The sequence below is a fragment of the Cherax quadricarinatus genome, chromosome 38, assembly GCF_038502225.1.
Source record: "Cherax quadricarinatus isolate ZL_2023a chromosome 38, ASM3850222v1, whole genome shotgun sequence".
Taxonomy (NCBI): domain Eukaryota; kingdom Metazoa; phylum Arthropoda; class Malacostraca; order Decapoda; family Parastacidae; genus Cherax; species Cherax quadricarinatus.
In genome coordinates, this window is record NC_091329.1 from 20,360,325 (window position 1) to 20,387,171 (window position 26,847).

Here is a 26,847-nt window from a genome sequence, read left to right on the forward strand (position 1 = left end):
ATAAGGTCCGTCCCCATTATTCATATTTTTCAGATTTGTGAAAGTTGCAGTGTCACCATCACTCACCATCACGTCAAACCGCATATTATAATCAAGTGATCTTGGCCACAGTATCTTTGCGGCCTCCACTTCCATATTGTCGGAAGTGCCACTGTAATTTTTCGCACATTTGGGACTGTGCTTTACCCTTTCAGTATCATATTTTATTTGAGTTATTTTCTTTTTATCTAATAGTGTTTTCAATACACTACAGCGAGAACAATATTTGGATAACACAAAATAATCAAGCACAAGTTTGGTTTCCGCATCAATGGCAACTCCTAACCCAAGATTGGAATCATGACCTCGGGTATGGCAAGTGCCATCGTATGTCACATTCACAGGTAGAATGCCAACCTCATTTGGCATTTGTCCTAATTTTCCGTATTCATCACGTACAATATTACGAGATTGTTCAAGGATTTTCTCACATTTTTCTATTGCCAGCTTCGTAATGTTTTCTGCATATTGTTGGTAGAGGTGAGAGTTCAGTACAGGAAATGTCTTGAGTGCATTAGCTCTAGAGAAGGAACTGTAACCACCACCACGAAGCATTTCACCATAAACACTCAGACATGTAAAACCATTTAGTTCATGAACTGTATGAGGTTCTTCATCACATTTTACTTCACATTCTTCACACTCTACTGTCACAAATGTTTCAAGGTGACGTTTGGTAAACTCAACTTTTACCTTTTTACTCAAACAATCGGGACAATTCTTTATTACAACCTGTTCAAAAGATTTCTTTTTAATTACCACATATTCATCATGGCAAACTTCCACTGCTGGACTCGGATATGATACACGTTTTGTGGCACTGTTCATAGGTGTTACCACAGGTGTTTCACTGGCAGGTGTTGCTTCTGGCACTTCGTTCTCTTTTTCACCGTCTGTGTCGGCGAAAGTCACAGAAAGAACGTCATGCCTTGACAGTCGTGATATAAAAGGCACGGGTTCACTCACTGGTAAGTTATCAAGTTCAAGGTCAGATAAACACGTATCTACAGAGGAAACATCAGTGGAAACATCAATGTCTTCAACATTTGAGGAACGTTGTCTCTGTCTAAGTTTATGCTTCCTTATGTTTGATTTCAACAGATGTTCAGTGAAGGACTCATTATCATCAGGTTCAGACAGCAGAGGTAGAGAGGTAGTAACACTAGGGACACCACAAGTAATGGCGGCAGGACAAGACTCAGTGTTCTCTTCCTTGTTACTCTCTCCACCTACATGAAAGTTTCGTTTAGCAATTCTCCGCTTCGACCTTGCCACACTCAACTGTAATTTCCATTTCCTGCTTATACCCTTGGCTTTCGGCATGATTCAAGCTTGAAGTAATAGAAATACAGGCAGAATAGGTATGGCTCTGAGCAGCAAACACCGCACTCAAGGGTTCAAGGGTAACTGAGCGTCTCATCCCAGTGACAGCTGGTGAAGATGCCATGTACTGTATTTTACACTACACGTATTCAAATTCAAGTTTACAATAAGAGTGTTTAAAGTGTGTAATTACAATAATGATTTGTAGTGCAAAGAGAGCCACTATCATGCCTTGGCATCACGGGCAATCTAAATTTAGTGGTTTACATTATTATTATTATTATTATTATTATTATTATTATTATTATTATTATTATTATTATTATTATTATTATTATTATTATTATTATTATTATTATAATCAAGGGGAAGCGCTAAACCCGGAGGATTATACAACGCCTGGGGGGGGATGTGGAAGGCATTCAGGCTTAATTCGGGGAACTGGAGCACAGATCCAATTCCCTAAATCAAGAGCCCCTCACCAACATCAAGGAACCTTCCTTGAGGGATAGTGGTTTACAGACTACCTGGAGTCTACTTTTTTTTTTTTTTTTTTTTTACACAGAGTTTGAGAAGGTTAGTTAAGGATCCCTAGCTTTACTGACAAGCTATTTACAGGTTAGGGATTCCTAACTTTATTGGCAAGCTAAGAGCTGTTACCTACCTAGAGGGCATTCCGGGGATCAACGCCCCCGCGGCCCGGTCCACGACCAGGCCTCCCGGTGGATCAGGGCCTGATCAACGAGGCTGTTACTGCTGGCCGCACACAATCCAACGTACGAACCACAGCCCGGCTGATCCGGCACCGTCTTTAGGTATCTGTCCAGCTCCCTCTTGAAGACAACCAGGGGTCTTCCCGTAATGCCCCTTATTGCTGGTGGGAGGCTATTGAACAGTCTTGGGCCCCGGACACTTACTGCGTTATCTCTTAGTGTACCAGTGACGCCCCTACTTTTCACTGGGGGTATGTTGCATCGCCTGCCAAGTCTTGCTTTCGTATGGAGTGATTGCTGTGTGCATATTAGGGACCAATCCCTCCAGAATCTTCCAGGTGTAGCTTATGATACATCTCTCTCGCCTGCGGTCTAGTGAGTACAAGTCAAGTGCTTCCAGGCGCTCCCAGTAGTTAAGGTGTTTGATGGAACTTATACGTGCAGTAAAGGTTCTCTACATTCTCTAGTTCTGCAGTTTCACCTGCCTTGAATGAGGATGTTAATGTACAACAGTATTCCAGCCTAGAAAGAATAAGTGATTTAAAAAGGATCATCATTGGCTTAGCATCTCTTGTCTTGAATGTTCTCAGTGGCCCGGTGGTCTGGTGGGTGGCCCGGTGGTCTGGTGGCTAAAGCTCCCACTTCTCACACGGAGGGCCCGGGTTCGATTCCCGGCGGGTGGAAATTCCGACACGTTTCCTTACACCTATTGTCCTGTTCACCTAGCAGCAAATAGGTACCTGGGTGTTAGTCGACTGGTGTGGGTCGCATCCTGGGGGACAAGATTAAGGACCCCAATGGAAATAAGTTAGACAGTCCTCGATGACGCACTGACTTTCTTGGGTTATCCTGGGTGGCTAACCCTCCGGGGTTAAAAATCCGAACAAAATCTTATCTTATCTTATCTTATCCATCCTATCAGTTTCCTAGCAGATGTGATAATGGCATTGTTGTGGTCCTTGAAGGTGAGGTCTTCGGACATACCACACCCAGGTCCTTCACATTACTTTTCCGCTCTATTTGTCAGCATAGTTGCTGATCCTCCTTTACATGTGTTGTATGCATAGATTATTTGAGTATTATAGTACCATCCATGTGCTTTATATAGAAGCTCCCTAGGCCTGTGACTGTATGACGTCACGGGATACAGCATCAGTGAGACGAGCTGCCTCGTCCTCACTCCACGGGTAGACATCCAGCAAGCAAGCAGGCAGGCCTGGGCTCCCACCTCTCATCACAGTCTGACAATATATATAGTGTTACCATCCAACAAGGTGTTTACCTTCAACCCTCGTTTCTCCTACCGAACCCCATACGACATATTGTGTGATTGGAGTTTGTAGTATACTCAGTCCTAGTTACTATTTCCTCCAGTTTTCCATAACGAAGTAGTTGGAATTTGTCTTCATTGAACATCATATTGTTCTCTATTGCCCATTGGAAAACTTGGTTTATATCTTCTTGGAGATTTGCTGTGCCCTTAATGGATATTGCTGCACACTAAGAGCACCTTTTAAGGCAGGTGAAATTGCTGACCTAGAAAATGTACAGAGAACCTTCACGGCACGCATAACGGAGGTAAAACACCTCAATTACTGGGAGCACTTGAAGTTCCCGAACTTGTACTCCCTGGAATGCAGGCGGGAGAGATACATGATTATATACACCTGGAAAATCCTAGAGGGACTAGTACCGAACTTGCACACGAAAATCACTAACAACGAAAGCAAAAGACTCGGCAGACGATGCAGCATCCCCCCAATGAAAAGCAGGGGTGTCACTAGCACGTTAAGAGACAATATAATAAGTGTAAGGGACCCAAAACTGTTCAACTGCCTTCCAGCACACATATGGGGGATTACTAATAGACCCCTGGCAGTCTTCAAGCAGGCACTGGACAAGCACCAAAAGTCGGTGCCTGACCAGCCGGGCTGTGGCTCGTACGTTGGATTGTGTGCAGCCAGCAGTAACAGCCTGGTTGATCAGGCTCTGATTCATCATGAGGCCTGGTCACAGACCTGGCCGCGGGGGCGTTGACCCCCGGAACTCTCTCCAGGTAAACTCCAGATGACACTCTCATGCAGATCCTAGTATCGTCTGCAAAAGATAATAAAGTGCTGTTTACCTGGAGTTTACCTGGAGAGAGTTCCGGGGGTCAACGCCCCCGCGGCCCGGTCTGTGACCAGGCCTCATGGTGGATCAGAGCCTGATTAACCAGGCTGTTGCTGCTGGCTGTACGCAAACCAGCATACGAGCCACAGCCCGGCTGGTCAGGAACCGACTTTAGGTGCTTGTCCAGTGCCAGCTTGAAGACTGCCAGGGGTCTGTTGGTAATCCCCCTTATGTATGCTGGGAGGCAGTTGAACAGTCTCGGGCCCCTGACACTTATTGTATGGTCTCTTAACGTGCTAGTGACACCCTTGCTTTTCATTTGGGGGATGTTGCATCGTCTGCCAAGTCTTTTGCTTTCGTAGCGAGTGATTTTCGTGTGCAAGTTCGGTACTAGTCCCTCTAGGATTTTCCAGGTGTATATAATCATGTATCTCTCCCACCTGCGTTCCATGGAATACAGTTTTAGGAACCTCAAGCGCTCCCAGTAATTGAGGTGTTTTATCTCCGTTATGCGCGCCGTGAAGGTTCTCTGTACATTTTCTAGGTCAGCAATTTCACCTGCCTTGAAAGGTGCTGTTAGTGTGCAGCAATATTCCAGCCTAGATAGAACAAGTGACCTGAAGAGTGTCATCATGGGCTTGGCCTCCCTAGTTTTGAAGGTTCTCATTATCCATCCTGTCATTTTTCTAGCAGATGTGATTGATACAATGTTATGGTCCTTGAAGGTGAGATCCTCCGACATGATCGCTCCCAGGTCTTTGACGTTGGTGTTTCTCTGTGGTTTACATTTCTGTCTATGTCTGATATGAGAATAAGGAACAGGATAGGTATGAGTACTGTGCCTTGTGGAACAAAGGACTTCACTATGGCAGCATCTGATTTAACTGTTTACCACTACTCTTTGTGTGTGATTAGTTAGAAAGTTGAAGATCCATCTGCTTTCTTTGCCGGTTATCCCTTTAGCACGCATTTTGTGTGCTATTACACCATGGTCGCACTTGTCAAAGGCTTTTGCAAAGTCTGTGTATACTACTTCTGCATTCTGTTTGTTTTCCAGTGCATCTAGGACCATATCATAGTGGTCAAGCAGTTGCGAAAGGCAGGAGCGACCTGCTCTGAAACCATGTTGCCCAGGGTTGTGTAATTTTTGGGAGTCCAGGTGGTTTGCTATCCTACTTCTTAGAACTCTTTCAAAGATTTTTATGATGTGGGACGTTAAAGCTATTGGTCTATAGTTCTTAGCTACTGCTCTGCTGCCACCTTTATGGAGTGGGGCTATATCTGTTGTTTTTAATGACTGTGGAATCTCGCCTGTGCCTAAGCTCCTTCTCCATAGCATACTTAGGGCCCGTGAGAAGGGTATCTTGCAGTTTTTAATGAACACCGAGTTCCACGAGTTTGGGCCTGGGGCTGAGTGCATTGGCATGTCGTCAATGGCTTTCTCAAAGTCTAGTGGAGTTAGGGTTATGTCATAAATCTGGCCTTCATTGGCAGGGTTTTGAGGCTCATTCATGAAAAAATTGTTTGGATTGTCTATCTTCAAACTGGTTAGTGGCTCGCTAAACACTGAGTCATACTGCAATTTCATTATCTCGCTCATTTCTTTGTTGTCGTCTGTGTAGGATCCGTCTTGTTTGAGCAGGGGCCCTATACTAGAAGTGTTTTTTGACTTGTTTTTGGCATATGAAGAGAAATATTTCGAATTTCTTTCAATTTCATTAATCGCTTTTAGCTCCTCTTGTCTCTCCTCGATCCGGTATGAGTCCTTTAACTTTAGCTCAGTATTTTCCACTTCCCTGGTAAGCACTTCTTTCCGTGTATCAGATAATCTGGCATTCTTAAGGAGCTCAACGATTCTTCGTCTTCTCCTGTAGAGGGAGCGTCCCTTTCTCTCCGGTTTACTTCTTCTTTTCTTTTGTCTTATACGAATATACCTTGAACATACTTCAGCTACCAGGAGGGTGATCTTTTCGAGGCATTGGTTAGGGTCCATGTAATTTAAGATATCCTCCCAACATGTTTCATTTAGGACAGAGTTTACCTGATACCAGATGATGTTCTTGTTGTTGAATTGAATTTGGTAAAGGTACCCTCATAACTGTATGCATCTTGTCGATCAGGACTCCTGTACATGCAAGCCTGGACTTCCATTAGATTGTGATCAGAATTTGTTGTTTTTGATGTTGTTATATTCCTTACCAGGTCCTCATTATTTGTGAAAATAAGGTCCAGTGTGCTCTCCAGTCTTGTTGGCTTCACTATTTCTGTTTGTTGCAGAAATTCAGCAGCTCCTGTGTGTGTGACCTTTCATCTGAGCTACCTCCAGGGATTATTTCTGCTACAACATTATTTGCTATATTCTTCCATTTTGTGTGTCTTAGATTGAAGTCACCAAGCAGCAAGATGTTTGGGGATGGGGCTGGAAAGTTATCCAGACAGGAGTCGATTTTTGACAGTTGTTCTTTGAACTGTTAGGAAGTTGCATCTGGTGGCTTATATACAAGTACAATGACTAAGTTTTGGTTCTCGATTTGTCAGAACTTCAACTACATCATTTGTGGTGTTCAGTATCTCTGTGCAAATAAGAGACTCTTTGACATACAGGCCAACCCTCCCTTGTTGCCTGTTCTTTCTGTCGCATCTGAAAAGGTTGTATCCAGGTATCCATATTTCATTGTCAAAGTAATCTTTTGCGTGGGTCTCTGTGAAGACTGCAAACACTGCATTTGACTCCCCTAGAAGTCCACTAATGAAAGGTATTTTGTTGGTGGATGGCTTAAGGCCCTATATATTAGCAAATATAAATGAGGCTGTGTTGCATGTTTGTTGGGGGGATTTTGTTGTTGGCATCAGTAGCTGTGAGCCCGGAGGGGCCACTGGCTGTGCCTCCAGTTCGACAAGGCTCCAAGGTGGTGGACTATTTTGGTTATCTCTTTCCATTTTCTTTCTTTGTTTCCTACCACTAAAAAATCACTCGGGGTGTTGTCATAGCTACCAAAGCTACTATGATGTGTTGTACGGGGTGTGTGCCTCCTGGTCCCTTTTAGATGGTATGCAGTGCAATTGGTATTGTAACATTATTTTTCAAGGACTGAAGACTGACACATCTCAGGGTGGGAGTATTTGCAAAAGGTAGAACGACACACTTCCCTAGACAGGAGGTCACAGCATTTTTTGGGATGCTCAAAGTTGCATGCCCCATTCGTTTTCCCTGATATTCCATGTTTACAGATGCCCCAAACATAGAATTTGCACCATTTTGTTTTTGGCTGGGTACAATTCGTGCTGGATGTATTCCTAATCTGTGCCGGCCCTAGAGCTGCACTACAGTCCTCCACAGCCAAACCAGAGACACCACCATCTGTCGTCATGGCACTAACATTTTGCCTGGAAGGGGACTCCCTGACTACATCTGTACTAGAGGCTATGACTGTGACAGCTGCAGAAGAGTCTACCCCAGAAGAGGGCTCCTCTACTACATCTGTACTAGGGGCTATGGCGTTGGTGGCCGTGGAGGAGTCTTTAACTGAATTCGGATTTTCACAATGGCTGGGGGCTGGGTCTGGGTCAGCCCTAAGGATGGGAACTGAGCTAGCTGTTGTTTTTGTTTCCTGTGTTTTTTCCGATGTGTATCTGCTTATTTTTGGGTCAGTTGTTGTAGACTGGGCATTCTGTGTGTTAGACTTTACTCCTACCCTATCTTCCTATGCCCTATATATTCTAGGTAGACTATTCAATAGTTCCTCATTTTTTTCGTGTTTATTGTTTATTAACCTCCTGAGTGCTTTCCTGATATCTGTCCATAGTTCCACATCCCTGTCGCAGATCAAGAAACACCTATCTAGATAGATGTCATTTTTGGTTGCTGTGTTTATTCTTGCACAGGTAACATGATGTTTTGAAAAGCAAAGGTTGCATGTGATTCTAGATTTTTTCCCAAGAGCCTTTTCACATGTCCCACAGGTATACTGTACTGCCATCCTGCTTGTATCATGTTTGCAACTGGGTACCACAAGAACCTGATCTTCACTTTACCTTTCAGCTCTGCATGCAGGTGTGGGTGTTTTAGGTCAATGCATGGGTTTGTGGGATGTCATTAGTATGGAGACTTATTACACATTGAAAACTTTTATGTTGTATAACATCATATATTATACTACATCCTACAGCATCTGATTCCTGTCATGATCACTGCTATTCATCTTCTCCTGGGCTTCACTTTACCTTTCAGCTCTGCACTCAGGTGTGGTGTTATGTGGTCAATGCATGGATGTGTGGGATGTAATTAGTATGGGGACTTATTACACATTAAAAAAAAAAACAGGCGATAAATGACATGCCCATGCACTCTGCCCCAGGGCCAGACTCATGGAACTCCGTGTTCATCAAGGACTGCAAGAAGCCCCTATCACGAGCCTTTTCCATCCTATAGAGAGGGAGCATGGACACGGGGGTCGTCCCACAGTTACTAAAAACAACAGACATAGCCCCACTCCACAAAGGGGGCAGTAAAGCAACAGCAAAGAACTAGACCGATAGCACTAACATCCCATATCATAAAAATCTTTGAAAGGGTCCTAAGAAGCAAGATCACCACCCATCTAGAAACCCATCAGTTACACAACCCAGGGCAACATGGGTTTAGAACCGGTCGTTCCTGTCTGTCTCAACTATTGGATCACTACGACAAGGTCCTAAATGCACTAGAAGACAAAAAGAATGCAGATGTAATTTATACAGACTTTGCAAAAGCCTTCGACAAGTGTGACCATGGCATAATAGCGCACAAAATGCGTGCTAAAGGAATAACAGGAAAAGTCGGTCGATGGACCTATAATTTCCTCACTAACAGAACACAGAGAGTAGTCGTCAACAGAGTATAGTCCGAGGCAGCTACGGTGAAAAGCTCTGTTCCACAAGGCACAGTACTTGCTCCCATCTTGTTCCTCATCCTCATATCCGACATAGACAAGGATGTCAGCCACAGCACCGTGTCTTCCTTTGCAGATGACACCCGAATCTGCATGACAGTGTCTTCCATTGCAGACACTGCAAGGCTCCAGGCAGACATCAACCAAATCTTTCAGTGGGCTGCAGAAAACAATATGAAGTTCAACGATGAGAAATTTCAATTACTCAGATATGGTAAACACGAGAAAATTAAATCTTCATCAGAATACAAAACAAATTCTGGCCACAAAATAGAGCGAAACACCAACGTCAAAGACCTGGGAGTGATCATGTCGGAGGATCTCACCTTCAAGGACCATAACATTGTATCAATCGCATCTGCTAGAAAAATGACAGGATGGATAATGAGAACCTTCAAAACTAGGGAGGCCAAGCCCATGATGACACTCTTCAGGTCACTTGTTCTATCTAGGCTGGAATATTGCTGCACACTAACAGCATCTTTCAAGGCAGGTGAAATTGCTGACCTAGAAAATGTACAGAGAACCTTCACGGTGCGCATAACGGAGATAAAACACCTCAATTACTGGGAGCGCTTGAGGTTCCTAAACCTGTATTCCCTGGAACGCAGGCGGGAGAGATACATGATTATATACACCTGGAAAATCCTAGAGGGACTAGTACCGAAGTTGCACACGAAAATCACTCACTACGAAAGCAAAAGACTTGGCAGACGATGCAACATCCCCCCAATGAAAAGCAGGGGTGTCACTAGCACGTTAAGAGACTGTTCAACTGCCTCCCAGCATACATAAGGGGGATTACCAACAGACCCCTGGCAGTCTTCAAGATGGCACTGGACAAGCATCTAAAGTCGGTTCCTGACCAGCCGGGCTGTGGCTCGTACGTTTGTTTGCGTGCAGCCAGCAGTAACAGCCTGGTTGATCAGGCTCTGATCCACCATGAGGCCTGGTCACAGACCGCTGTTTATCTTGTCCTGGGCAGTTAAATGTAGTGGTGGAGGCTGGGTTTCGGTGATGAAAGGTAGGTCGGTGGTCCGGGGGGTGGATTGAAGACCATCCCCGCTGGTTGGAGTGTCGGAGGGGGAGGGTGGCGAGAGGACTACGTTTCAAAGTTTATTCTCTATAAGGATTACAATGCTGAGTTTACAGAATTTGGTTATTATGTGGTTTACATGTAGTAAAATAATAATTACAGAGTGTACCACTAGAACACCTAGCATGGCTAGGCATTTCGGGCAGACTAAGATTAATTCTGAAATTTAAAATATTACAAATTATGAGGTGTAAGTTGGTATTATGGCTAAGTGACTAAATACTAGTTTGTGAGTTTAGCAATGTGAATGTTTTTGTTTTGGCACAGTACATAGTTTCAGTATTGGAGTATCACAGGTCAGCTTATGACTAGTTATGATTCATTATTTAAAGATTGAGATTGATATTTTTATTTATAGTCAAATGGGTGAGTGAAAGTGTGAACCACCAGGTGGTATTCGTGTAAGATAAGATAAGATAAGATTTCGTTCGGATTTTTAACCCCGGAGGGTTAGCCACCCAGGATAACCCAAGAAAGTCAGTGCGTCATCGAGGACTGTCTAACTTATTTCCATTGGGGTCCTTAATCTTGTCCCCCAGGATGCGACCCACACCAGTCGACTAACACCCAGGTACCTATTTGCTGCTAGGTGAACAGGACAACAGGTGTAAGGAAACGTGTCGAAATGTTTCCACCCGCCGGGAATCGAACCCGGGCCCTCCGTGTGTGAAGCGGGAGCTTTAGCCACCGGGGTGTATCAGGGAGATAAGATGTTTTCTAATGGTAGTTTTGAAGGTGATGAATGTGTCTGCAGTTCTAGAGTTTTCAGGTAGGGTGTTCCAGATTTTAGGTCCTTTGACATACATTGAATTTTTGTATAGGTTTAGTCGGACACGGGGAATGTCATAGAGATGTTTGTGTCTGGTGTTATGCCTGTGGGTTCTGTCACAACTATCAAGAAAGCGTTTTAGGTCAAGGTTAATATTGGAATTTAAGGTCCTGTAGCTGTAGATTGCACAGTAGTAAGTGTGGATATACTGAGCAGGGAGTAAGTTTAGATCTATGAAGAGTGGGGGGGTGTTGCCAGGGATGGGATTTAGTGATTATTCTTACTGCAGCTTTTTGTTGGGTTATTATTGGCTTTAGGTGTGTTGCTGCAGTTAATCCCCAAGCACAAATAGCATAGGTGAGGTATGGATAAATAAGTGAGTGGTATAGTGAGAGAAGGGCATTTTGCGGCACGTAGTATCGTATCTTGGAGAGGATCCCAACCATTAAGAGAAAATAATAATGTAAAAAGAAATTATCAAAATAATGACACGTCAGCACTCGGCGCGTCATGGTGATGACGTCATCAGATTAACAAAATAGCTCTAACATTATTTAGAAAAATGGTAGAAACACATGAATTGCACAAGTGTTGCCACATTTTAGCTCGATTTTTTTTTTTTTTGGTAAAAAAAAATTTTTTTTTACCGAAATTTATAACTTTTTCAATAACATTCGTCCAGAATTTAAGGGACGTAAACTATGAAGGACGACTAAAAGCACTGAACTTGATAACATTAGGGGATTAAATGATATTTCACATTTTAGTCATCATGAGAGTGATTGTTCCAGAGGCTGGCAGCCGGTACACGAGGGCATAAGTTGCAAGTTAAAGACATAAATAAGCCACAGGGATGCCAGGAAATATTTCTTCAGCTTCAGGCTGAAGTGGACAGACCTGGACAAAGAAGTGGTATACCTGGGGAAGGTTTCGGGATTCAAACTCCCCGCGACCCAGTCTGAGACCAGGCCTCGTGGTGGATCAGGATCTAATCAACCAGGCTGTTACTGCTGGCTGCACGCAAACCGACGTACTAACCACAGCCTGGCTGATCAGGTACTGGTTTACCTGGAGTTTACCTGGAGAGAGTTCCGGGGGTTAACGCCCCGCGGCCCGGTCTGTGACCAGGCCTCATGGTGGATCAGAGCCTGATCAACCAGGCTGTTACTGCTGGCGGCACGCAAACAAACGTACGAGCCACAGCCCGGCTGGTCAGGAATCGACTTTAGGTGCTTGTCCAGTGCCAGCTTGAAGACTGCCAGGGGTCTGTTGGTAATCCCCCTTATGTATGCTGGGAGGCAGTTGAACAGTCTCGGGCACCTGACACTTATTGTATGGTCTCTTAACGTGCTAGTGACACCCCTGCTTTTCATTGGGGGGATGTTGCATCGTCTGCCAAGTCTTTTGCTTTCGTAGTGAGTGATTTTCGTGTGCAAGTTTGGTACTAGTTCCTCTAGGATTTTCCAGGTGTATATAATCATGTATCTCTCCCACCTGCGTTCCAGGGAATACAGATTTAGGAACCTCAAGCGCTCCCAGTAATTGAGGTGTTTTATCTCCGTTATGCGCGCCGTGAAGGTTCTCTGTACATTTTCTAGGTCAGCAATTTCACCTGCCTTGAAAGGTGCTGTTAGTGTGCAGCAATATTCCAGCCTAGATAGAACAAGTGACCTGAAGAGTGTCATCATGGGCTTGGCCTCCCTAGTTTTGAAGGTTCTCATTATCCATCCTGTCATTTTTCTAGGAGATGCGATTGATACAATGTTATGGTCCTTGAAGGTGAGATCCTCCGACATGATCACTCCCAGGTCTTTGACGTTGGTGTTTCGCTCTATTTTGTGGCCAGAATTTGTTTTGTACTCTGATGAAGATTTAATTTTCTCGTGTTTACCATATCTGAGTAATTGAAATTTCTCATCGTTGAACTTCATATTGTTTTCTGCAGCCCACTGAAAGATTTGGTTGATGTCCGCCTGGAGCCTTGCAGTGTCTGCAATGGAAGACACTGTCATGCAGATTCGGGTGTCATCTGCAAAGGAAGACACGGTGCTGTGGCTGACATTCTTGTCTATGTTGGATATGAGGATGAGGAACAAGATGGGAGCGAGTACTGTGCCTTGTGGAACAGAGCTTTTCACCGTAGCTGCCTCGGACTTTACTCTGTTGACGACTACTCTCTGTGTTCTGTTAATGAGGAAATTATAGATCCATCGACCGACTTTTCCTGTTATTCCTTTAGCACGCATTTTGTGCGCTATTACGCCATGGTCACATTTGTCGAAGGCTTTTGCAAAGTCTGTATATATTACATCTCCAGACTCCAAATAAAGCTTTAATAATTTATATGATATAAGGACCACTGGGCTAAAAGGAAGGGGTGTTAGGGAAGTCTTAATACCAGTGAAAGAATATTGATTCAATCAACTGGTATGAAGTTGAGCATGTCAGCGAGCTGTGACGGGGCGTTAGTTTAATATCTTGACGCACCTCATATGCATCCTGTGGGCGGTAGTCGAAAGATTATAGAGGCACATAATGGGTCCAGGAACTGGGTTATTAGTTACAATTTGCAGTTTTTATAAGATGTCTGCTTGACGAGGACAAGTAACCAGTTTTGGAAGGTCATCCATGGAGTGAGTGTGATATTATAAGTACATTACTTGAGCCTAATAAGTAGTAGTTTAAGAAGGCCTTTTCATTTGTCGATACAACTTGCGAACTTCTCAAAGAAATATTCAAAAATGTTTCGTCGTAGAAGAAAGGATGTGAAAATCTGGGCAGGTGGCAGCATGTGAAGACACTGGTCTTGAACACTCTTCAAGCATCTACCAGGCTGCCATCTGCAGACACAGCCTTGAGAATTCCAATGATATTCCTAACCATATTATAGTACATGGCTGTTTGATAAGTCAAGCAGGAATTTTTGTTATTCAATGAATGATAGGTTCTCTGACCCCTCAGACTTTGTCCGTGGAATAAGTTGTGTAGCTGAGTTGATCTTTCAAGACAGACTACGACCATTATTAGAAATTTAAGTATACAGAAGAAAGAACACAGGATTCGTGCAACAGTGATGAAGACTTGATCTATATTTATATTTTACAAAGATATGTTCATCCATTGGATAATTAACAATAACGACAGTTATCCATATTAAGAGTTTCACTTTATCGTTGAAAAATATGGTAAAAAGTGGATTTTTATTGTACTCCCTAAAATGTATCAAAATATTTGGTACAATCCCATACGAGCTATACTTTAGAATGTGTATATGATGCTCAACAACACTGAAATTACTTCATAATCCTAGGACAACGAAACTGACATCTAGAGGACAGTTTCTGAGATATGTTAACTTTGGTTTTTGAGACAAATGGCGCAAATTCATCAAGCGCTGAAAAAAAAAAAAAACAATTGCAGAGAGGAACTTTGGTGAGGAGTTTCGCCTGTGAAGCAGGCTAAAGATGTCTTACCAAAATTTGCATTTAGCCGAGAATCTAGCATTTTCATCACATAACTGCAAACATCACTAACTGAAAATCTTAATAACCAGTAGTACATTAGTATGGTTAACAAATCTTACCTGACTCATGGATTATACTGACCTGTATAGTGATACACATTTTGTCTCGTAGCATCTGGGAGTCACAGATGGCAGCCTCTGTGGCCGCCATGTTCTTCAGCGAGTGGTCCAACCAGTCAGCTGGCAGGATGGTTCCTTCAAAAATATTATATATTATATATATAGCCAAGAAAAAAACTCGTTCTTAACTTCCCGGCATCCCAGATACTCCTATCATCTGCCCTGATGGGAACACATCATAACCCTAGAAGAACGATTGACTACTGGTGTTGCGACTGCTCTTGTGTATCTATCCTCTCCGACACCTTTATCTTATTTAGTATTGGTCAGCAAGGATAATGCTGATAAATTAGACACATGTGCAACTCTTGGGTATCTTTATTGAGGAAACGTTTCGCCACACAGTGGCTTCATCAGTCCATACAAAGGAGAATCTTGAAGAACAGGAGGAGAATGAGGTAATCAGTCCCTCAACCTTGAGTCGATGTGGTCAGATTGATGGACTGACCACATCGACTCAAGGTTGAGGGACTGATTACCTCATTCTCCTCCTGTTCTTCAAGATTCTCCTTTGTATAGACTGATGAAGCCACTGTGTGGCGAAACGTTTCCTCAATAAAGATACCCAAGAGTTGCACATGTGTCTAATTTATCAACATGTCGGTTCTCTGAACCATTCATCTACAAGGATAATGCTGATCACAGGGAAAGACACTAGCTCAGCTAGTATGAGAATTTGATTTATCAGTACCACTTGGTTCCATTAGGATCAGACGCTCTTGACCCTTGAGGAAAGCATACTATAGGTTTCCCAAAGAAATGAGCTCAAGGCTCATCAAAATCACTAAAGACCTGAGGGCTGCCATCTTTCTCTTCCAGAATCTCAGTGTGGCGATCCAGAGAGTGAATGCCTGCTGTTTCTTGTGGTTCCGGGAGGCATCTGAGGAGCTTCTCAATTTTCATAAAATTTCCATATACATTTCGCTTCTGCGTGCATATTAATTTCTCAACAAATCATGTGGAGTATTTTACTCACCAGTTTATAACATGGCTGTGTATGTGTGTGTGTACTAACCTATTTGTGGTTGCAGGAGTCAAGTCACAGCTCCTGGCCCAATGTGTCCGGGCTGGGAAGAAACGGCTTGTAAACCAGGCTGCCCAGCTTATGAGGCATTTGTGGCCGAGCTACATATACAGATAGGGTATAACACAAATTATTCTTTCTGTGTTGGTAGATTCGAGAGTTTTGATTGGCTGCTCATGCGGCTAAACTGCTTGTTAGCTTGTTTGCTTTCTGTGGCGTGTGGAAAGACGGGAGATCTGACCTTGCACTTGTTACCGCTGCTTCGATCTCTCTCCCTAGCTGGACCTCATCGAGGCAACACTTCTCTTGACTGTCTGAGAGAATGTTGCTCTCCTCTGTTTTTGTCATGTAGATTCAGTGTCCTGGTAATGTATCAATTAGTGAACGGGAACATACATCTCGAAACTCTGTGCAATTCTGTTCATAGAACCTTGTTCAGAATTGGTGATTTTTTTTCTGAGGTTGTGTCGTGAGAAACTCTCCATGTTTCAGGCCCCAAGTCTAACTCAGACTTACCTTGACCTTACTGGCATCTAAGCATTGTCGTAGTAAGGGTTTAGAATTTGCTGAACTTAAATTCTGTAACTTGGCCTTGGGCGGAGTATATGTCGATTGTCCCCAGTTAGGGTCGTTTTGTGTCCTTCCCTGACGCTGTGCTGCTCACGGTTTCGTAGCCATCTTGATAGGCACAGATTGATTAATGAATCTCAACACAGTTTCACAAAGGGGCGTTCCTGTCTTACGAATTTACTAACATTTTTCACTAAGGTGTTTGAGGAGGTAGATCATGGTAATGAATATGATATTGTGTATATGGACTTCAGTAAGGCTTTCGATAGAGTTCCACATCAGAGGCTATTGAGGAAACTTAAGGCACACGGAACAGGATAATTTTTTTCCTGGGTAGAGGCATGGCTGACAAATAGGCAGCAGAGAGGTTGCATAAATGGGGAGAATTCAGAATGGGGGCACATCACAAGCGGTGTTCCTCAGGGGTCAGTGTTGGGCCAGTTGTTGTTCACAATTTACATAAACGACATAGATGAGGGAATAAATAGCGACATAAGCAAATTTGATGATGACACCAAAATAGACCGTCCAATTCATTCTAATGAGGACATTAGAGCACTCCAGGATGATTTGAATAGACTGATGCAATGGTTGGAGAAGTGGCAGATGCAGTTTAATATAGACAATTACAAAGTTCTAAATGTTGGGCAGGAAAATAACCATGCGACATATAAACTAAATAATGTAGATCTTAATGCTACTGATTGCGAAAAGGATTTAGGAGTTCTGGTTAGCAGTAATCTAAAACCAAGACAACAGTGCATTAGTGTTCACAATAAAGCTAACAGAATTCTTGGCTTCATATCTAGAAGTATAAATAATAGAAGTCCTCAGGTTGTTCTTCAACTCTATACATCCTTGGTTAGGCCTCATTTAGACTATGCTGCTCAGTTCTGGTCACCGTATTACAGAATGGATATAAATGCTCTGGAAAACATGCAGAGGAGGATGACAAAGATGATCCCATGTATCAGAAATCTTCCCTATGAGGATAGACTGAGGGCACTGAATCTGTACTCTCTCGAAAGACGTAGAATTAGGGGGGATATGATCGAGGTGTATAAATGGAAGACAGGAATAAATAAAGGGGATGTAAATAGCGTGCTGAAAATTTCCATCCAAGACAGGACTCGCAGCAGTGGTTTCAAGTTGGAAAAATTCAGATTCAGGAAGGATATAGGAAAGTACTGGTTTGGTAATAAAGTTGTGGATAAGTGGAACAAACTCCTGAGTACAGTTATTGAGGCTAAAACATTGTGTAGTTTTAAAAATAGGTTAGATAAATACATGAGTGGGTGTGGGTGGGTGTGAATTAGACCTGACTAGCTTGTGCTGCTGGGTCTGGTGCCGTGCTCCTTCCTTGAGTGGAGGTGATCAGACTGGGTGGGTCATTGGGCTAATCCGGGTGGGGGGACATGGACCTGCTCCGCATGGGTCAGTAGGCCTGTTGCAGCGTTCATTCTTTCTTATGTTCTTATGTCCTTATGTTGCTGTTTGGCCAACTTGTCCCTTTACCTTCCAAGGAAGCTGTACTTACTGCCTCTGTTGGTCAGAAACTAGTTTATTTATGGATTCGTTTGGTCAGTTACGTTCTAAGTCGAGTCTTGCTGAGCACATATTAATAAAAACTATTTAAGGTAAAAGATAATGAGTTCAGAATGAGTACTAGCAAACCGTTACAAAGCTAGTACCAGGCTAGATGCTAGAGGGTATCAATAGGTTGATCTTTCTAGTATTCTTTGGTAAATGTCTATGCAATTAGATGTCGCATTTGCAACATGTGTAGCCTGGAGACCTGGAGTTTACCTGGAGAGAGTTCCGGAGGTCAACGCCCCCGCGGCCCGGTCTGTGACAAGGCCTCATGGTGGATCAGAGCATGATCAAACAGGCTGTTACTGCTGGATGCACGCAATCCAACGTACGAGCCACAGCCCGTCTGGTCAGGTACCGACTTTAGGTGCTTGCCCAGTGCCTGCTTGAAGACTGCCAGGGGTCTATTGGTAATCCCCCTTATGTATGCTGGGGGGCAGTTGAACAGTCTCGGGCCCCTGACACTTATTGTACGGTCTCTTAACGTGCTAGTGACACCCCTGCTTTTCATTGGGGGGATGTTGCATCGTCTGCCAAGTCTTTTGCTTTCGTAGTGAGTGATTTTCGTGTGCAAGTTCGGTACTAGTCCCTCTAGGATTCTCCAGGTGTATATAATCATGTATCTCTCCCGCCTGAGTTCCAGGGAATACAGTTTTAGGAACCTCAAACGCTCCCAGTAATTGAGGTGCTTTATCTCCGTTATGCGTGCCGTGAAGGTTCTCTGTACATTTTCTAGGTCAGCAATTTCACCTGCCTTGAAAGGTGCTGTTAGTGTGCAGCAATATTCCAGCCTAGATAGAACAAGTGACCTGAAGAGTGTCATCATGGGCTTGGCCTCCCTAGTTTTGAAGATTCTCATTATCCATCCTGTCATTTTTCTAGCAGATGCGATTGATACAATGTTATGGTCCTTGAAGGTGAGATCCTCCGACATGATCACTCCAAGGTCTTTGACGTTGGTTTTTCGCTCTATTTTGTGGCCAGAATTTGTTTTGTACTCTGATGAAGTTTTAATTTCCTCATGTTTACCATATAAGAGTAATTGAAATTTCTCATCGTTGAACTTCATATTCTTTTCTGCAGCCCATTTAAAGATTTGGTTGATGTCCGCCTGGAATTACCTGGAGTTTACCTTGAGAGAGTTCCGGGGGTCAACGCCCCCGCGGCCAGGTCTGTGACCAGGCCTCCTGGTGGATCAGAGCCTGATCAACCAGGCTGTTACTGCTGGATGCACGCAAACCAACGTACGAGCCACAGCCCGGCTGGTCAGGAACCGACTTTAGGTGCTTGTCAAGTGCCAGCTTGAAGACTGCCAGGGGTCTGTTGGTAATCCCCCTTATGTATGCTGGGAAGCAGTTAAACAGTCTTGGGCCCCTGACACTTATTGTATGATCTCTTAACGTGCTAGTGACACCTTTGCTTTTCATTGGGGGGATGTTGCATCGTCTGCCAAGTCTTTTACTTTCTTAGTGAGTGATTTTCGTGTGCAAGTTCGGTACTAGTCCCTCTAGGATTTTCCAGGTGAATATAATCATGTGTCTCTCCCGCCTGCGTTCCAGGGAATACAGGTTTAGGAACCTCAAGCGCTCCCAGTAATTGAGGTGTTTTATCTCCGTTATGTGTGCCGTGAAGGTTCTCTGTACATTTTCTAGGTCAGCAATTTCACCTGCCTTGAAAGGTGCTGTTAGTGTGCAGCAATATTCCAGCCTAGATAGAACAAGTGACCTGAAGAGTGTCATCATGGGCTTGGCCTCCCTATTTTTGAAGGTTCTCATTATTCATCCTGTCATTTTTCTAGCAGATGCGATTGATACAATGTTATGGTCCTTGAAGGTGAGATCCTCCGACATGATCACTCCCAGGTCTTTGACGTTGGTGTTTCGCTCTATTTTGTGGCCAGAATTTGTTTTGTACTCTGATGAAGATTTAATTTCCTCGTGTTTACCATATCTGAGTAATTGAAATTTCTCATCATTGAACTTCATATTGTTTTCTGCAGCCCACTGAAAGATTTGGTTGATGTCCGCCTGGAGCCTTGCAGTGTCTGCAATGGAAGACACTGTCATGCAGATTCGGGTGTTATCTGCAAAGGAAGACACGGTGCTGTGGCTGACATCCTTGTCTATGTCAGATATGAGGATGAGGAACAAGATGGGAGCGAGTACTGTGCCTTGTGGAACAGAGCTTTTCACCGTAGCTGCCTCGGACTTTACTCTGTTGACTACTACTCTCTGTGTTCTGTTAGTGAGGAAATTATAGATCCATCGACCGACTTTTCCTGTTATTCCTTTAGCACGCATTTTGTGCGCTATTACGCCATGGTCACACTTGTCGAAGGCTTTTTCAAAGTCTGTATATATTACATCTGCATTCTTTTTGTCTTCTAGTGCATCTAGGACCTTGTCGTAGTGATCCAATAGTTGAGACAGACAGGAGCGACCTGTTCTAAACCCATGTTGCCCTGGGTTGTGTAACTGATGGGTTTCTAGATGGGTGGTGATCTTGCTTCATAGGACCCTTTCAAAGATTTTTATGATATGGGATGTTAGTGCTATCGGTCTGTAGTTCTTTGCTGTTGCTTTACTGCCCCCTTTGTGGAGTGGGCTATGTCTGTTGTTTTTAGTAACTGTGGGACGACCCCCGTGTCCATGCTCCCTCTCCATAGGATGATAAAGGCTCGTTATAGGGGCTTCTTGCAGTTTTTGATGAACACGGAGTTCCATGAGTTTTGCCCTGGGGCAGAGTGCATGGGCATGTCATTTATCGCCTGTTCGAAGTCATTTGGCATCAGGATAACATCGGATAGGCTTGTGTTAACCAAATTCTGTGGCTCTCCCATAAAAAAATAATTTTGATCTTCGACTCTCAGTCTGGTTAGTGGCTTGCTAAAAACTGAGTCATATTGGGACTTGAGTAGCTCACTTATTTCCTTGCTGTCATCTGTGTAGGACCCATCTTGTTTAAGTAGGGGCCCAATACTGGACGTTGTTCTCGACTTTGATTTGACATAGGAGAAGAAATACTTTGGGTTTCTTTCGATTTCATTTATGGCTTTTAGTTCTTCCCGCGATTCCTGAGTCCTATAAGATTCCTTTAGCTTAAGTTCGATGCTTGCTATTTCTCTGACCAGTGTCTCCCTACGCATTTCAGATATATTGACCTCTTTTAGCCGCTCTGTTATTCTTTTCCGTCGCCTGTAAAGGGAGTGCCTGTCTCTTTCTATTTTACATCTACTCCTCCTTTTTCTTAGAGGAATAAGCCTTGTGCATACATCGAATGCCACCAAGTTAATCTGTTCTAGGCATAAGTTGGGGTCTGTGTTGCTTAGTATATCTTCCCAGCTTATATCGGTTAGGACTTGGTTTACTTGGTCCCACTTTATGTTTTTGTTATTGAAGTTGAATTTGGTGAATGCACCCTCGTGACTAATCTCATTTTGTCGGTCTGGGGCTCAGCGCATACATGTCTGAACCTCAATTATGTTGTGATTTGAGTATATTGTTTTTGACATGGTGACATTTCTTATCAGATCATCATTGTTAGTGAAGATGAGGTCTAGTGTATTCTCCAGTCTAGTAGGCTCTATTATTTGCTGGTTTAAATTGAATTTTGTGCAGAGATTTAAAAGCTCGTGTGAGTGTGAGTTTTCATCAGAGCTGCCTCCTGGTGTTATTACTGCAACAATATTATTTGCTATATTCCTCCATTTTAGGTGCCTTAAGTTGAAATCCCCCAGGAGCAAGATGTTGGGTGCAGGAGCTAGATGATTTTCCAGACAGTGGTCAATTTTTAACAGCTGTTCCTGAAATTGCTGGGATGTTGCATCCGGAGGCTTGTAGACTACCACAATGACTAGGTTTTGGTTCTCGACCTTTACTGCTAAAACTTCCACTACGTCATTTGAGGCATTAAGCAGTTCTGTGCAAACAAGTGTCTCTGCAATGTACAGGCCAACCCCTCCCCCCTCCCCTTTTGCCTGCTCACTCTGTCACATCTGTATAGGTTGTAACCTGGGATCTATATTTCGTTGTCCAAGTGATCCTTTATGTGGGTCTCAGTGAAAGCCGCGAACATTGCCTTTGCCTCTGCAAGCAGTCCAATGATGAAAGGTATTTTTCTGTTTGTTGCTGGCTTTAGACCCTGTATATTTGCAAAGAAGAATGTCATCGGACTGGTGGTATTGTTGGTACTGGGGGGGGGATTTTTTTTTCTGGCATTAGTATCTGTATCTGTTGGTTTGGAGTGGAGGCCATCGACTGTGGTTCCACTCCAGGAATGACTGGATTTGGTGTACGATCTCTGCCATTTCCTGCCAGTTTTTTTTTCCTTCCTGGCACTAAAAAACCTCTCCCTCTTGAGTGGCAGTGGCTACCCAGGTTTTCCCATGGCCTGGATGTTTTGTATCTTTTTGTTCCCTTTAGATGGTGTGCCTGGCAATTTAAGTTTTAGCACAGTCTTTCCTGTACTGAAGAGGTACACATTTCAGGGTGAAAAAGCTTACAGGAAGGGAGTTTGCATTTTCCTGTTGTCATATGGGCACGGCATTTTCTAGGGTGGTCATAGTTGCACGTCCCGTCTGTTTTTCCAGATTTCCCATGTCTGCAGATACCAAGTGCATAGTACGTGCACAGGCTTGGTTTCCGTTTGCCTTGGGTTTCTGTGACTGTATTCCCTGTTGGTGCATGTTTACCTGTCTTATTCCTATCCTCCCTAGCACCAACAATGGAGCTCCCACCAGTTGTTTTTGGTAATATATCCTCACTATTGCTAATGGAGTCCTCTTGTTTGCTATTTCCTGTGGTATTTCTAGTTTGCAATATTGGTTTTATCTTATCTTTGACTACACTTGTTTCCCCACTACGGCTCTTGTCCCCTATGAGGTCATTTATATGTATTCCTTCCTGCGTATAATTCCCGACTACCTGGACAAAATCTCCAGCTTCACCATTACTGTCTCTCAGGACAGCTCCTCCAGCTTCACCATTACTGTCTCCCAGGACAGCACCTCCAGCTTCACCATTACTGTCTCCCAGGACAGCACCTCCAGCATCACCATTACTGTCTCCCAGGACAGCACCTTCAGCTTCACCATTACTGTCTCCCAGGACAGCACCTCCAGCTTCACCATTACTGTCTCCCAGGACAGCACTATCAGCCCCACATTTACTGACAACCAGGACATCACCTCCAGCCTTACAGTTTCTGACTACATGGCCAGTATCAAGGGCAGTACCATTCAGCCCAGACTTTTTATGTTCCCATCTGTTGTAGAATGCTTCCAGGTTTTCTATGAAAGCAGCTTTGATGTTATCCTCTTTTAATACCCTTGTGATTTTAGTCCACAGATTTATCTCATTTGGGCATACCCAAAAAAACTTCCCTGTTTTAATACTGCTTGTAGCTAGTTCTTGGATATCTGCACAAGGGGCGTGACACCAATTTCCACAAAAATGACAATTTATCCAGGTGGAAGCCCGTTTGTTTGATTGACTGCAGACTACACAGAGCTTCATAATGATTTGAATGGTTGATTTACTGTAATTCTACTAGCAACCTCTTGAATATTCTATTAATAACCTCCGTAAATGAAGCTCTAGCTATTTGTATTTCTATTTCTAACTGTACTTGTATATTGGACAGCTTACCGTGTAAGTTCCTGATTTATATTTATTGTTTGTGTTTGATAAGGGCGCCTACAACCCCATCCGTTTACAGTCTGCTTTATTGTCCAACGAATCCGTTTGAAACCAGTCAAGGGGTCGGACCAGTCGAGGGTTCGGACCAGTCGAGGGTTCGGAACCAGTCTGATCTGATCAGTAGGTCACTTATTTAAAACATACTGGTCGGTGATTTGGGCTAACACATGAAGGATCTACTGGAAATTATCTACCCGTGTAATATGTGATTTGATTGATACAAAAGTATAACTTGCGTGTTGAAGAACCGGTGTCTGCAATGGAAGACACTGTCATGCAGATTCGGGTGTCATCTGCAAAGGAAGACACGGTGCTGTGGCTGACATCCTTGTCTATGTCAGATATGAGGATGAGAAACAAGATGGGAGCGAGAACTGTGCCTTGTGGAACAGAGCTTTTCACCGTAGCCGCCTCAGACTTTACTCTGTTGACTACTACTCTTTGTGTTCTGTTTGTGAGGAAATTATAGATCCATCTACCAAGTTTTCCTGTTATTCCTTTATCACGCATTTTGTGCGCTATTACGCCATGGTCACACTTGCCGAAGGCTTTTGCGAAGTCTGTATATATTACATCTGCATTCTTTTTGTCTTCTAGTGCATCTAGGACCTTGTCGTAGTGATCCAGTAGTTGGGACACACAGGAGCGACCTGCTGTAAACCCATGTTGCCCTGGGTTGTGTAATGGATGGGTATCTAGATGGGTGGTGATCTTGCTCTTAGGACCCTTCCAAGAGTTTACATAGAAGCAGGTAATGAACAATATTTAGATAAAGGTAAGGAAGTTTTTTGCTATATTTATGGATTTAGAACAGCTCATTGTACCCTTTCATCAATAAATATTGTCATCTTAACAAAGTGACTGACATGATCACTTTCTATCCTAACAAACGAGGTACGAGGTTCTGACCAGAGCTTTGGAAAGATGGGGAAGGAAGAAGGATGGGTAAGAATGGAAATGTGGGAAAGGGTGAGTCACTTTTCCAAAAAATATAGTTACACAAGATACACCAAGAGTTTATCAGATATGTAAAAACTGCGGCCAAGTATATACAGAGAAGACTAGTGGAAAGTTATCATTGAACGGGATCACTAAATACGACGGCGATTCCTTATTGACAAGAGAGTTCAGCCGTCTTTCAACATGCTAGCAATAACAACCACAATATGGGTTATTTCTTGTCATCGATAAGTGTTCATTACACTTGTATTGGTTATCTATATATATGTATATGCAGCAGTGTTTGATAAAGAAAATGACAGCTTAATCACAGCTGGCTACATTTTAATAAAAACGGAAGTAATACATGCTGGGTAACAAAAGGTGCTAGCAACTAACGTCTTTTATAAGATGCCGCCATGCATGGAGAGCAGTGACTGGAAAGGTAGGGTGATGTTGACAGTATATAGACATACGCACACTTCGAGGCATTTATTGAAGAAACGCTTCGGCACTAGTGGCTTCTTCAGTTCTAGGACTGATGAAGCTACTTGTGGCGAAATGTTTCCTTAATAAATATCTTGAACTGTGCATGTGTGTGTTTATTTACATGGAGAACAGTGTTAATAAACTTAAGACTGCCCAGTTTAAATCTCCCAGCTGGCTGCTTAACAGACCTTGGGGTACTCTGAGGGGATCCGGCTTGAAGGATATCTGTGATGAGTGCTCGGTGAGTGCTTCCTGCCTCTTGTCTACCTCCAGAGCTGCCCGCTGCAGGACGTAATGTATTGTTAGTGTTCTTCATCTTTATGCTGGAAAGCATCAATATCACCAAGAGACAAGAGATCATATTCTGTACTCAAATTTTAGAGGAGTGGCACTATTATTAATGAATTGAGCTAAAAGTGGTAGATGAGAACTTTTTCTAATAACGAGGATAAGAACCATTTCTGGATTAAACCAGAGTCAAGATGATATCAGGCATTTAATTTTAATGATGAGCTGGAATTTTTGCATAACAAAAATTATTGCTGCTGTCATGTCCACTGATGTAAAAATCACTATAAGGTTCCAGCACCTCAACTTATAACAATGATAACTTCTCGCATCCTACAGTACCACACTACATCACGAGGTACACCACGAGATCATACACTACAGTCACATCCTACAGTCACACCACACCTTGTCCTTGAGATCGTCTTGGAGTCGTTGCTTGGCGTCGTGAAGAACCCTTAGATGAGAGACAGCTTCAAGCAGTACCTTCTCCAGTTGTGCTCGGGACCTCTCCAGCACCTTCACCTCCTGGTGCAGTTCTATCTGTCAGCACAATTCTGCATTTTTATTATTACTATAATTATTATTATTATTATTATTATTATTTTATAATAATAATGATAATAATAATAATAATTATTATTATTATTATTATTATTATTATTATTATTATTATTATTATTATTATTATTATTATTATTATTATTATTATTACAGTGTATTGTTATTAAAACTATTTTGGCAATTGATATTAAAATTATTGGCCGTCAGTGACAGGGGCCCTTTATGTCCATGGCTCCGTGAGATGGCAGTCGTGTCTCTCATGCTGATTGTTATACACGTCTATTAGCCCACTGCTCCCGGCATTTTAATGGGCTTTTACAACAAACATGGCTTCCGGAGGAAAGATTCTTATTCCACTTCCCCATGGAGATGAAAGGAAATAATAAGAACACGAACTATTAAGAAAAAAAAAAAAGAAAACTCTGATGAGTGTGTATACACAAACTTGTACATGCATGTGTAGTGTGACCTAAGCGTAAGTAGTAGCAAGATATACCTGTTATCTTGTGTGCTTATGAGACAGAAGTTGAAAGTGAATATATGTAAGAATAAGGTGATGAAGGTACCAAACGAGTTACGTGAGGAAAAAAGGAGGGAGGGAGTATGTAGGTAATGAATGTGTTCAGATATTTGGGAGTGGATGTGTCGGCGGATAGGTCTATGAAAGACGAAGTAAACCATAAAATTGATGAAGGGAAAAAGGTGGGTGGTGCACTGAGGTATCTGTGAAGACAAAAAAGGAAATGTATGAGAGTATAGTGGCACCAGCTCTTACATGGGTGTGAGACATAGATTGTGTATGTTGCAGTGAGGAGAAGGCTGGAGGCAGTGGAGATGTCGCGTCTGTGGGCAATGTGTCGCATAAATTGCAAAAAAAAAAAAAATCGTAGTTTGGAGATTAGGAGGTGCGGAGTTACTAAAAGTATTATCCAGAGGGCTGAGGGGTTGCTGAGGTAGTTTGGTCATTTAGAGAAGCTGGAGCAAAATAGAATGACTTGAAGTGGAGGGAAGGAGTGATAAGGATAAACCTAGGAAAGGATTGAGGTAAGAGGTAAAGGAGG

The 26,847-nt window shown here is 43.1% G+C and overlaps 1 protein-coding gene across 7 annotated transcripts in view; it reads right to left on the reverse strand.

Moving 5' to 3' along the window:
* Positions 1 to 26,847, reverse strand: part of LOC128693037 (tektin-2) — a 63,990-nt gene that overhangs the window by 17,609 nt on the left and 19,534 nt on the right. For 4 of the 7 annotated variants that reach the window (XR_011392896.1, XR_008407664.2, XM_053782524.2 and 1 more), the window contains exon 1: positions 1 to 1,473. This exon is cut by the window's left edge and continues 795 nt beyond it. Coding sequence is in view for 4 of the 7 variants with exons in the window: in XM_053782524.2 (XP_053638499.1) it covers positions 1 to 1,362 (1,362 nt within the window). In the remaining 3 variants the exon portion in view is untranslated. Of the gene's footprint in view, positions 1,474 to 14,588; positions 14,702 to 25,122; positions 25,217 to 25,630; positions 25,766 to 26,847 lie in introns of those variants that run through there. The other 3 variants (XR_011392897.1, XM_053782526.2, XM_070092148.1) reach the window with 1 other exon arrangement.